Source organism: Aythya ferina (assembly GCF_964211825.1).
Source record: "Aythya ferina genome assembly, chromosome: 4".
Taxonomy (NCBI): Eukaryota; Metazoa; Chordata; class Aves; order Anseriformes; family Anatidae; genus Aythya; species Aythya ferina.
In genome coordinates, this window is record NC_140300.1 from 43,144,120 (window position 1) to 43,157,772 (window position 13,653).

Consider the following 13,653-nt stretch of genomic DNA (forward strand, 5'->3'; position numbering starts at 1 on the left):
TTGAAGTAAATCAGCATCATTAGACTGTGCCTTGTATGTGTCAGTTAAAAAAAACTATCAGTTTGAGCAGATTTGTGTTACGAGTTAATCCAGAGAGAGCTGGCATGGTATTTTGTATGGAGGGGTGATATGCTAATAGCCATGACTCAAAGGATAAAATGGTGACAAGAAATGCAATCCTTTTTATATGTGTCTTTGTGAGTATCATCATTTAATACAAATATGAATCAATATACAATGGTTGTCTGAGAAAAATCTCACATGGTATGTTACTATGGTATCTTTCATTAAAAATCCCTCCCCTCAAAATTTTTCCTTTGCTGTCTTCAAGAATATGACTTTTTTTTTTTTTTTTTTTTTTTTTATAACTGGCAGATATTATAGTGATATCATAAATTTTGAAAACTAACATGGATATTCTGGCAACATTATAGGTCCTAGCTAAAATTCTAAAACTTCCTGGTGGCTGGTTCATCTCCCTCTTTCCCCTTTTCCTCCATCCTAGCTGGCAAGCATGGCTGCACATATTTTGTCTTTGGATTAACTGATTTGCAGCTTGGTTAAAGTGTAGACAGTGTTCTTGCTTATTTTCATTTTATATCTATTTATTTATTTATTTTAAAAGCACTCATTAAAGACCCACGGCATACTCTCAAACTTGAAGGAATGGATTTTTGGCTCCTGCCTGCTTTGAATGAAATCCAAAACAAATGTTGTTTGATAATGGTTTACAGTTGCATTACACAGGTTGCTCTTTGTGATAAATAATTAACACCCTTTGTGTTCTTGATTGCAGATTTTCAAAACCCTGCCTGATGCCACTTTCCCTGAGCCAATCTCTATGCCAGTGTCTCCTCCAAATGCCCCACCAAGGCAATCGAGAAGACAAGGACAACGTATTAAAAGGCCACTGGCTGTGTACAATCTCTGTCTTGAGCTGGATGATGGTAAGATGTTAATAACTCTTTCGGTCTTTGCAGCATATTGGTGTTATTGTGTATCCTATCTTCAGTAGGTGTTTTCATTTCATGTTTCATTTGTATATGTGTGTGCATGCACATACATGCTTGTTTAATTGCTTTGAAACATGTAAAGAAACAAGGAGAGTACAGGGAAAGGAGAGTATAGAGTACTGTCTTGTGGCATATGTTTAAAAGTAGGGCGAACTGTCTTAAATATGCTTTTTTGCTTCTGAAAAAGAAGCAGCTCCTGTTTCTTTGGGGAAATCTCTTTGACCTCTACTGAAGATTACACAGCCATAAGATAAATGGAGAGAGAACTAAAATTAAAGCAAATCTTTTATGAGAAGAGCTAATGCACTCTACTGTTAAATTCATCTGGATTAAAGGCTCAGGTCACTGCTGCACTAGAGAATACTAATACTTCACTTGAATCTGTAATACCTTGGTGTTACTAGCAGTAAATACTCGTAAACTTGTCTGACTTCAGAAGAAAAAAAAAATCTTGTTTTAGCATGCAGTCTGCAATAGCAGCATACAGAGAGGCAAAGGGTATACATCTTATATATTCTGACTGTTGGCCAAAAAAGTAACCATTTTCCTGAAATTTCTGTGCTTGGGGGTACATACGGTACTGAGAAGACAAGTCCTCATTTTGTGCTACAGATTTTCTCCACCCTATCCCTGTTCTCCCTACTGATGTTGTTAGTCAATTATCTTTTCACATGGAGAATCATGGGATTAGGGCACAAAGTCCAGTTATCAGCCAGTGAAAATAAACAGGAAGATTTTGAACTCATGCAGTAGCATGAGATTTGCTGATGAACTGTCATTAAATCAGTGGTCAACGGTGGTTAATTTGTTAAGGAAAGAGCACAAATACCCACAACAGCTGTAAGTGCAAATTTTAGATATAAACTCAGAACAGTTTATTGTCTGAAAGCCAGTTTTATACAGTTTGCAAGAAACTCAGCACGCCTGTCATCAGGTTGAATTCACTAGAGATATGTAATTTCTGTGCCTTTCTTTCCCTGCATCAAATATGCAACGAAATGTATAGACTAGAAAGTATTTAAGGTACATCCACTTAAAAAGCTTACACTGTGTTAATTTGAAAAATCTACCAAAAACTAAGAAAGCTCTTGAACTGTATCTGCTGCAATAAAACTAACCTCTGTTGGGAGAAAAAAAAAAAAAAAAGCCAAAAAAAAAATGAAACCAAAACTGAATACGCTCACAGAGTTGTTTACATCTGATTTTGAATGTGAATCACAGCAGGTCACAAGAAATACCACAGCTCTTCTCCAGTTCTGTGTCTCAAAGTGTGCACTGAGGACGTGGCTTTGGCCCTGACACAGTGGACAGAAAGTATTTGATGGGTTATCCTTATTGTAAGATCCAAAAATGCAGTGATACTGTTGAAAAGTATGTGATAAACGTTCCGTTTCTCCTGCATACAGTCCATACTTTTGTCATTCAGGTATCTGAACATAGAGGAGTGGGATAGTTATAAGGCTGTAATTGTTGCATGGAAATTTGGTGCTTGTCTGGGAGTCGCAGTGTGGTGCATTGCAGACTAGCCTAACAAGCTGTTACACGTGGTTCCAGTCACAGTTCCAGGACATAGAGCACTGAGTTTCAGTGGGATCTGAAAATAATGTTTCTCCTTGTGACTTCTAAAAAATATTCTCCATAGTATCTCCAGCTGCTACTGAAGGTAGCAGTATTGCAAATATGATGTTTCTAGAAGCCAGCTTTTGACAGGTCCAGGCTACATGCTAGCGCGTACTGTATGTGTGTCTTAGCCAGCTCGCTGTGTCAGGAAGGCAGTCAGGAGATGGTGCAATGGGCACTTATTTGGCAGGTGCATGGCACGCATTGAAAGGTGGTACTTTGGGCCGGGTTGCATCACTGCAATACCTGAGGAACTACCCCACCAGATTGGTTACATGGTACAGAAATCGGGCAGGCTGACTAATTATCCAAGCGCCGAGGAGAGCTCGCTGCCTCCAAGTACGCCCCGTGGCCTTCAGTTACTTTGTTCTTAGGAGAGGGGGGGAACGAATAAAAGTGAGCCTGGGCTTCGTTCCATATTTACCTAGTTTCTTGGCTAACAAATGCATGTTTTATAACTGCTCTTTGGAAGATTTTATCCTGTGTGTGTTTTTAACAGGAAATTAAACATTAAAACCCTTCCCTCCCCACTTTTTATTCACAATGGCATGAGTTAAGCGCCAGGCATAAACCAGTGTTTTGTATTTCCTGGATATGGCAAATAATCTTGTTTTAAAACAAGTAGCTGATACATATTTATATGTAAATATATTTGTAAAGAAATATATCCCTGAAGTTATTGTAATTATATACAAATATATTCTGTGCCTTGAAACTCGAAGTACGTTGGAGACGAAATCTCTCTGTGCTGGAAAACTTCTTGAGTGTGTTTCTCTTAGGATTGTTATGCAAACCAGGAAATTGTTAGAAAAGCGGAAATAAGTCTTTAACTATCAGCTGCTCCAGGGAGTTAACAGGCTTCGGAATCCACTGCTTGAATTGGAAATGCAGGGTTCGGGCCAACTTTTCTTGTTAAAAGCACGTTTTCAGTCAGGAGGCTTCTTGACTGCACACAAACTGTATGCAGCAACCACCCAGAAAGGGCTGTAAGTGGCATAAATATTGATAGATATAATAGTGGAAGAACACACACACAGTTTGATAAAAATCTTTATTTTGCCTTCTTGTAATTAGCTGTGCTGGGTCCTGATAGAGCATAGATTTTCCTTGTACTTGGCAATTAGGTGATTAAACCTATTTGCAAACAATTCAAGTGTTGTATTTACTAGCTTAAGGATCTTCATTTCCTCAGACAAATTTAAATCAGAGATTATGCTGTCCATTTTTCTTTCAACTTTTTTCCTTTATAGTAAGCCAATTAATAATTTTTCATTCCGAAATTTTTCGGCATCTTGATGTCTTAAGTAGAACTACACGTAATGGAGAACTGGGAGCTACTTTCATATGTGGCCTAATCCCAAAGTTCTTGCTTCAGCAAAATGCAGATTTGCCTGAGATTTGCATTAAGATCACTTCCAGAGTTTCGTGCTTTCTAAAGTGAATACTTGTTTGTTTGTTTTGAAATAGCCTTTTTAATTTTAGTACCAGTATTATTGGAATGAATTTTAGACTGAATTAAGTAGCAATGCAGACACTCCTGTGGCTTACAGTCCCAGATATGTACAAACAATTTTGCATTTGCTCTCTCTCTACGGAGAGAAAGTGTTAGCTAAAAAAGGGAGATATTTACATGGTTCTTCTGAACATGCCATTGGGTCTTTATTTTCTATTTGGATGATCAGTACTTATTAGAAGAGAGCTCTATTTAAATTTATTCTAAAGGGCAATGCAAAGTTACAGTTTTGTCCCCTCACACCGTTATTTTAATTTTTATATAATTTTCTCTTCTTGTTGCAAAATATTTTTTTTTTGCTTTGTTTATCTTTTTCTGTGCTGGAGATGTAGACATTATTAAACTATTTAGGAGAGCCACAAGAACAACACAGCAAGAAAAGTCCTGTGTAAAGTAGGAAGTACAGTGCAGTCCATCCAGATGAGCAGACAGTCAGCATGAGTTTCATAAATCACACGTGGAGTCAAGAAATTGGTCTTGCATGGCAATTCATCCAGTTGCGGAACAAGTTGTTTTCTAAACAGAACAGAGTATATACGTCTTAAGCCACAGTGCCTGCTGATTCCTTATTCTCTTTGAATACTCTCTAGATGTCAGAATTTGTCATTGGCATGTACATGCACATAGCACATGTGTGTTATGGAAGGGCTTGTTTGTTTTGTTCTTAAGGTGTTTGTCTCCCACTCCCTGCTCTGAAACTCAGGAGGCATATGGGGTGTTTGCAATAGCTTGCTTCTGCTGCTATAAATTAAAAATTGTATATATAGTGCTTTAGAAAACAGATTTTTGTGTAGAATTTTAAAAGAAATCAAAAATTAGAACTGCTGGTTAACCCTTTAAAACTTTGTGCTAATTTGTATTACCCTCTGAAGTATCTTCGGAAGCTGAAGTATGAATGGTATGTTAGCTTATTTAGGAGCAGCTCTTTTTGAGGGTATTGGAGTGATACAATGCCTTAGATTGGGTAGTATATTAGTTTGCATGAGCTACTGTGGCATTTGGTTACATCAGTTACATCACTTCATCAAAGCAAAACGTGATGCGTGTAATAATTATATAGCTCCCATGAATTATTCCCTCTCCCTGCTCCTCCCATCCCTTCCTGCCCCAAACAAACAAGTGAAAAAACATAGACTTTATTTGGAATTACTGAACATAAAACCTGGAAGCCTTGGATTTATAATAATGAGATTGGTCTTCAGGGTTGGAACAGTCCAGAACTGCAAGGTTGCAGGTGTGAAACCTGGCCTTGAACTCTTTCTATTTCTGAATCTGCTGCTTGGAAGTGTTTCTGTAACCTGGCACATAGCAGGGGAAATGGAAAGAAAAGCAGCTACATAGGCATATCAAAAAGCCATAAGGGCTTGCAACACTTGCTTACAAAGCTATTGTTAACAGCTGAGCAGAACAGACAGTTACGCTGTTACAAAATAGGTACACCAGTATTAGTTGTGAGGGGAAGATCAGGATGATTGCTGTTTGCTATGTAGAATTTAAGGTAGTTCATATTTCACCTTGCTGCAAGAATAGTTCCTGCAATTCAACAGGATCTATCACATCTTTTTCTACCCAACGGCTCTGAGTAGGATGAGAGCTGAAAAAGGCTTTTTCTTTGTATAGTATTTGCCAGTAAAGGTGAAGCTTTTTCTTAGGTAACAGTATGTGTGTGTAGGGGCCCAATTTCCAATCTGATAATTAACTTCTGGCTGGAAAGCTGTGGGTCCATAGAAGGTACCTATTTTTTTTGAAAGTATGGAATAGTTTTGGCCCATTCTTTGTATACACCATATACATTGTCTATCTATTACACCTGTGAGTAACTACGTGCTACAGCCTACTTGCTGCAGTTATATGAAATCAAAATTAGCTGTCATAACATGGTAAACATCTCTTTAACTTTTACTTCTTTTCAAATGACGTGTCAAATCTTTGTGGTTGGTGTGAAAGTCACCCCAATATCATCACCAGTACCTGTCTACTTTCCATATATGAAATTCAGAGCCTGTAGAAATTTTTAAAAAGTAAACACATCTCCATGTGCTTGCACACATGCACACAAAAGGGATTGGAAGTGCAGTAAAAGGGAAAATGAATAGACTAAAACTAAAATCTCAACTTAAAGGAGTGTGGAGTTCAGGAGGGAGGGTCAGTCTTTGCTTGAGGCCAGGCATTAATAAAAATCTCTGATCTTCTGTAATAATCATTCATCTCTTTAATTCTCTACCTTCTGCACCCAGACATGCAAGGGCACATAATACTGTAAGAAGGCCAATTTTGCATGCTAAAAGCCATTAATCCCAGGCATGGAAGTCACTGACATGTCTTTGCTACAAGCCAGCTGTGCCCTATCCGATTGCCGTTGGCTGAAATTACTTTTAACCCAACACACAAGACTGCAGGTAGAACGAAGACTTGACATAGTTCAGCTCTTCAGTCAGTTTCCTATGGATGAGGCTGTGCATTTCACTGGACAAGGTGCTTCCTCCCAAGGACATTCTCTTGCTTCCCTTGGTGGCAAAGATAGGAGGGAAGAACTCGGAGGAGAGGGAGTGAACTTGCTCAAAGGCTGATCTGTGACTTAGAGAACACTACTGCTCTTCCTGATTTGCTCCCAGTCTGTGTCAGTCTTTGCCATTCAGTCAAAAAAAAACCACCACCACCAACTGTATTCCTGTGTATATCAGTGGCTGAATTGCCAAGACAACAGAAAGGAGAAAGAAAAAGAATCATAAAGAATATTTTCATCATCTTTGGAGTTTTTGGTGCCATTTGAGGTATGCTACTTAATCATGAAACTTTTATTAATGATGATAGCAGATGACAGCCTTGTTTGATCTGCTTTAGTTTTAAAAGTCCCCATTGCCACTGATGAGACAAGAGCTGTTCTGTTGGTAGGTTTTGATACAGGTCTGGACCATAGGTAAAAGTTGCCTGAATTTATGGAAACCCAAGACCTCTGATGCAACAAGAAAACTATGAAAACTGTAGAATAGCCTACTTATCTTACTATATGTCTGAGTTTTCAGGAAGTAGTTGCAGTTCATCTCTGTATTTTACAACCATGAAATTAATGTGTGGCATCTGGCCAGCCTGGTAAAGCTAGAGGTCACATGTGGTTTCCTGCCAACCAGGCTCTGGTAAAAAAAATGAGTAATCCTTGAGTTTATGTACCACTCTTATTTTCTCAGCATACACAAATCAAAAGAGGAACCCCCCTGCACGCTTGTGTCTGGTTTCTGCTGTGTTTCAAAATTTAATTACATGATATAAATTAACCACCCTACTCTTCTACCCATGACTCTGTCAATGTTTTTTTCCACAGCTTGAAGAATAAGCTGAAATTCTTCACGATTTTTGGTTTTTAGCTTGCTCAGCAAAAGGCTCACCTACAATTTAGGGTTTCCTAGAAGTAAAGGAGTAACATTAGCAATACTTCCCATGAATTTTGAGAGACAACCTGAAATGAAAGAGATATTTGTCGAAATAACTACCTGCTATTACAAATAAAGTATATGCCTAGAAATATGCCTGCTTACAGTTGATCTTTACATTTTAAAAATAGACGAGATGGTATCAGAAAAGAAGGAGGGCAAAGAAATGGACCCAAAATTCCAGTTGTCTATAGGTAACTTGCAGGTGAGCACTTTTGTCTCTTGCCTATCTGCAGCTTAAACATCCACCTTTCTGGCTACTATTCTTGAGTTACATCAGCCAGTCTAGACACAAAATCTTTCTAGTGCAGCTTCCTCCTTTTTCTAACATTTCTGAATCATTATGGAGATGGGATTAAAGTGTCTCTCTGCAGATCTACCATGTGCATAAGATATACATGCTTATACATGCACACATTTGAAAAATCTGTCAAAGTTGGTCTTTATCTAGGAAAAAAGTGTAGTCAAATGTAATTGTTGTGTTAATTATTTTGTCTGAGAGGAAAAAATAGCTGGCATAAAGATCTCATTCTTGCTGCATGTGGTTTGAAAGCATGGAACTAATGGATATGCAGGTTGTGCTGTCCGTTTTCTCACTGAAGGTTATGTTGGTTTTAGAGTGTATGAGTCTACTGATGTCTAAATTTCAGGTAAGAAATAATAGCATTTATCTAATCATAACAGCATACTAGGGCAGTACTGAAGTGTGTAGAATTTGCTACACAATGAGGATAATTAATAATTTTTGATAATGAAATGTGGTAAATCTATTTTTTGAGTGTTTACAGGCATCTGACCTTTCAAATACTAATTATTCAGGAACGCCTAAATAACTCTTTGTTAATTTTACTATTGTCCTGGTTTCAGTTAGGACAAAGTTAATTTTCTTCCTCGTGGCTGGTACACTGCTGTGATTTTTCTTAACCAAACAGTAGGTCATTATTAACCTGTTTTTATATGATTTAGTTAGGAAATTCATTTGTTTAAATAGCACAGTTTCTGAAGTTTGGAGATGAGTAATGAACAATTCTGTTGACTAGTTTTAGTGGTTAGACAAAAGTACACAACTTCTTTATTTACTCAGAAATAGATGACTTCATTCAGAAATTTAAAGATGCGAAGAACTAAAGAATGACTAAGTTCACCTGGTGCTTGGCATGATTAGCACAGGATGGTTCGTGCTCTGAGTAGTGAACAAAAGATTGCAGCCATGCCTCTAGAGAAAGGCCTTTCACAAATACAACTCCGTTACTCCTTTCTGGAGTGAGGATACTTGAGGAGGTACCAGCAAGGTGCAAATACTAAGCTAGAGTGAGCTAATGGCACCTTTTGTATGGTTTTGGCTGATTAGGTAGGTTAATCGTTTTCTTTCCTTTTAGATTAGACGTGCTGCTTCAGAATAAATTCGCTTTTGGTTTCTGTTATGAATCTGATGTGAATATTCTGGTTCCCAGTACCAAGTAATTTGTTTTGACTTCTGTTGACATTATAACCTAACTGGATTTCTCATGTCAGTAATTTTTATCATACAGGAATTCTTAGAGCATCTTCTAAAGAAGATAGGCTTATTTTTGACATAATGTAATGCTGATTTAGCTGCCTTTGACTTTTTTATGTGATTATTACTTCATGTCATGGAATCACTTTAGGTTTGTGTTGATTGTGTAAGACGACTAATCTGAAATTACATTTTTCGTGTCTGTTTTCTGTGGTTGTTGAAGCTCTAGCACACAGAACTAAGTTCTCACTTGGCAGTGAGTATTTTAGATACTCATACTTCTTTTCTAGCCCTAATTTATGAGATTCCTATTAAAATGAAAGCATAGTATGTACGCACAAATTAACATAAGAGCAAAGCTACTTTCTACTTGGTTTACCTTCTCTATTATTGTGGAAAGTTAGCTATTTATGGTGAATGAGTGTTTGTTATCTCTGAGCTGGATGCAGCTGTGATGCTGATGGGGAAGGATGGGTGGCTGCACAGCAGTGCAGCTGCTGCTTCCCCATCTCATGATACAGAAAATATCAGAGCTGAAGGTGGTAACAGGGATCTTGCAGCATCTTGAATTTACTCTCCTCAGTAATTCTCTCCAGCTCCTCTTGACGTATGTGACTTTGTCAAAGTGGAATAAGTCATGCCTTTTACCCTCTTATATTGCCATTATTTGGGCATCTGATGAACATTTAGAGAATACACAAGAGATCCGTTCTGCTTGCTCTCTGTGTATCTCAATAGAAACTGTGGTAAATTTCCCATTTACTTCAGAAACACTCATTTTCATAAACTGCTTTCATCCTTTGGCTACCCTTAAACTATAGACATTGGTTGTAATGTTGATGTTAAGATTAGTCTTTCTTTTAATAATAAAGTGTGTAATTCTTTAGTTTACTTAAGCTGAGGTTGAAAGAAACTCTGTCACTCAAGCAAGTAACTGATAATGTTAGCTCTCTGGTTCTTGTAGTTTTTATTACATGTTTTTTCTTATTTAGAATTCTTGGAATAAAGTAAGGATCTGATTATTGACACTGCCAAAGTATTTCAGTTTCTTTCAACTTAGGATGCCAACAAAAAATATTCTTAGACTAGCCAGATGGAAAAAGTCAAAAGAAGGCAACTGGGAGGTATGTCATGTTCAGTTAGGTGGAAGCTGAGTTCAGATTTCTGGTATCGAGAGTCTGAGAGCCTTTACTATCTGAGGCTTATCCAGACAAAAAGGAAAAAGGAATTAAAGGCTATATATTTGTTAGAGAGAAGCTAAATAATATAAGTCTCAGCCCATATAAGTGCTTTCTTATCTTGTGTGGATTTTTTACTTTGAGAAAGGGTGACACATGGATTAAAAAAAAAAAAAAAAAAAAAAAAGGCTATTTGCATCGGAAACTGAATAGTAAGTAATACCAGCTAGACACAAACAGTAAATGGTGAGGATCAGCCCAAACTGTTTTATTTTCTAGTTAGAACTGGTCTGAATTATGAACAGCCATAAAGACAAAGCACAGGTATCTGTTGCAGAGGCACAGTGAAAGCTGTAAGGATGGATGAGTGTTGTGATTAGAAGAGTGAAACAAGAAGATAATTTAGATGACAGTTTAAAAGGATCTGAGCAGTCAAAAATTTTAAATAGTATGCAAAAGGTGATGAGAATATGAAACAAGTTTTAACTCTGTTGAGAGTAAAATTGGTTCTTATACCTGTTTGCATAGGGTGGGGAGCTTGTAGAAGCAGCTTAGAGGCAATTCTATACAGATGGCCAAGCAGAAAGCCAAAGGAACTCAGAGGCTTCCCACAACTACACAGAAGGTGAAGAGATGATGGCTGGACTGTCAACAAAAAATTATGAGACGTCATGCAGGCTATTGCTTTTATTCTGAGAATCCTAATGCCCTTCATCTGGTCTGTCACAATTTGGTATCCAAAGATAAGTGTGTAATGGGAGAGCAAAGGGGATTGACATTTCTGGTGAGAAAAAATAAAGGCACCAAACCCACCATAAAAATATAAAAGACAGATATAAATGAGCTTCATTACAGAAATCCCATCTTCCCTATTTTATGATGTAAGAACTCATTAGAATTCAAGTGTTAGAAAAAGAAAAATGGGAAGTTTCTGGAGCTCCTTTTCGAAAGGACCTGTCAATCCAATGTGGCAGTCAGCCTTTACATAGAAGTGGGAAATCTGACAATGTTACTCATTGTAGAACAAACTTGGAGGTAAAGAGGAGTCAGAGGAGAGAAACAGAAAAGTATTAGACTATCAATATTAGGCAGCCCATGAATTCTGAAATCAAATGAAAAATATAGATATGGTTCAATTCCAGCAACATAGTTAACACACTCTAGACAACTAAATTTTAGACTTTCACACTCTAGACTATAAAGATTTTTTTTAATCTCCAACACCTTAGGATCTTTACTGGTTCCACAAAGAGTAGGGAAAAAAAAAAAAAAAAAAAAGGAAATAGCTAGCAGTTAGTATACCTTACAAGTTTTTAAGAATTCTTAAAGAGAAACTGAACTGGGAAAACTGATATGGGATTTATAATAAGCAGGGTCAAGCAGAAATCTTCACAAATAGACCTGTTGCAAAGTGAATATTTTGAATAATGTGAAGCCATCTAGCTTGTCCTAAAATGTTGTCTGCTAATTGGTTTGTGTAGCTTAGCAATGTTAACTTTTCAAATATCTTGTCTCATGCCAAAGGAGTTCAAAGAACCTGGAGGAATGTTAATGTAGCAGCAGTATTTAGAAAGGTAAATACAAATCTTTGATAATATATTTACATATATTTACAGTGATGACAATGGCAGCTACATTGGAGTTATTGCCATGTTCTACCCTGCTAAATTTTTCTGCTACCTTGTTCAAGCAAAATAAGCTTGGTTGTATCAAGGAAATAAATTCACAGATCTGAGAGGAAAGTTGTAGTCCATGCCTACAGAGTGGAGAACTCTGTCCTGAAAAAAATGGGCACTGCTAAGTCTGTCAGTCCCAATGGACAATCATCTCATCATAAACTGTTAACAGTCTTGTGGCAAAAGAAAGTGCAGACCTCACATGCACGAGCAGGGGATTGATGAGTATGAGTAAATGGTGAAATTCAACGCTCACTGTGGCACTTGTGGGACCACAACAAAAAGTTAAGAATTTGGATCTGCTGTACACTCTTCAGTAAGAGCTCTGGAATAAAGGAACAGGTTCATAAAATGGGTACACAACCCCAAAACTGCAAAATCCCGTTCAGTAAGAGATTTACTGTTAAAATTACAAAGCAAATTGTTTAAATACCTTCACACAAGAAAACAAAACAAAACAAAACAAAAAAACAATTAGCGTTGTTTATAATGTGGGCCTTGCCTGGAAGTTAAGGCCAACAAATTGAAGGTACGTGCATAAATCAGTGAATATGTTAATGAATTAACAGCCAGTTGATTCTCCATTACTTCATGTGCTGATGTCTTCCGACAAAGACTCTCTGGAAAATATGGTTTGGTCCAACATGTGGACATTAATTGAAAGTAGGTTATTAAACTTAATAGAGAGATAACTAGAGACAATCTCATGGCCTCTGCCATGTACAGAAGTCCAGATGAGATTATGTAACATCAGGAAAACAAGCTAGTCCTCTCCAGTTTTCCTGTCTGTAGCGGTTCGGAGCAGTCCAAAATACATCATATCACTAGAAGAATTTATTTTATTTTTATAAAAAAAGATGCTAAGTAGTGGGACATTAGGATGTATTTTTATTGTATCCGAAGAAGGTATCTTCATATATCCTGTTAATACATGGAGAAAATACCCTCCTAGTCCAATTCATTGGGGAAAATACCTTGGTATTTTAATGTTTATGACATAGCATGTTGATTAAAGGTGATGGAAGGCCCAAACCCATTTATACCTGGGTATAAGAGATGCAGAACATAAGAAGATATAAAATTTACATAAGGAAGTATAATTTCTGATGTTCAGAACATTTTGTAACCAGAGTGAAATCTTAGAATCATAGAATATCTTGGGTTGCAAGGGACCCACGGGGATCATCAAGTCCAACTCCTGGCTCCACGCAGGACTATCCAAAAATCAGCCCCTATGTCTGAGAGCATTGGCCAAACGCATCTCGAATTCTGTTAGGCTTGGGGCCGTGACCACTGCCCTGGGGAGCCTGTCCCAGTGCGCGACCACCTCTGGGTGCAGAACCTTTCCCTAACCCCCAGCCTGGTCCTCCCCTGTCCCAGCTCCATGCCGTCCCCTCGGGTCCTGTTGCTGTCCCCAGAGAGCAGAGCTCCCTGTGAGGGAGCTGCAGGCCGCCATGAGGCCTCTCCTTGTGAGGGAGGTGCAGGCCGCCATGAGGCCTCCTCTCAGTCTGCTCTGCTCTGGGCTGAACAAACCAAGGGACCTCAGCCGCTCCTCAAACATCTTCGCCTCTAGAGTCTTCACCATCTTTGTAGCCCTCCTCTGACCACTCTTCAATAGTTTTATGTCTTTTTTATACTGTGGTACCCAAAACTGCATACAGAGATCAAGGTGAGGCCGCACCAGTGCAGGACAATGTGCTGGATGCACATCTTTGTACTGTTGA

The 13,653-nt window shown here is 38.0% G+C and overlaps 1 protein-coding gene across 3 annotated transcripts in view; it reads left to right on the forward strand.

Annotated features, from left to right (window-relative positions):
* ARHGAP10 (Rho GTPase activating protein 10) overlaps nt 1-13,653 on the forward strand; it is a 143,484-nt gene that overhangs the window by 105,976 nt on the left and 23,855 nt on the right. For all 3 annotated transcript variants that reach the window (XM_084517188.1, XM_084517186.1, XM_084517187.1), the window contains one exon: nt 797-947. In XM_084517188.1, the coding sequence (XP_084373314.1) occupies nt 797-947 (151 nt within the window). The remainder of the gene's footprint in view (nt 1-796; nt 948-13,653) is intronic.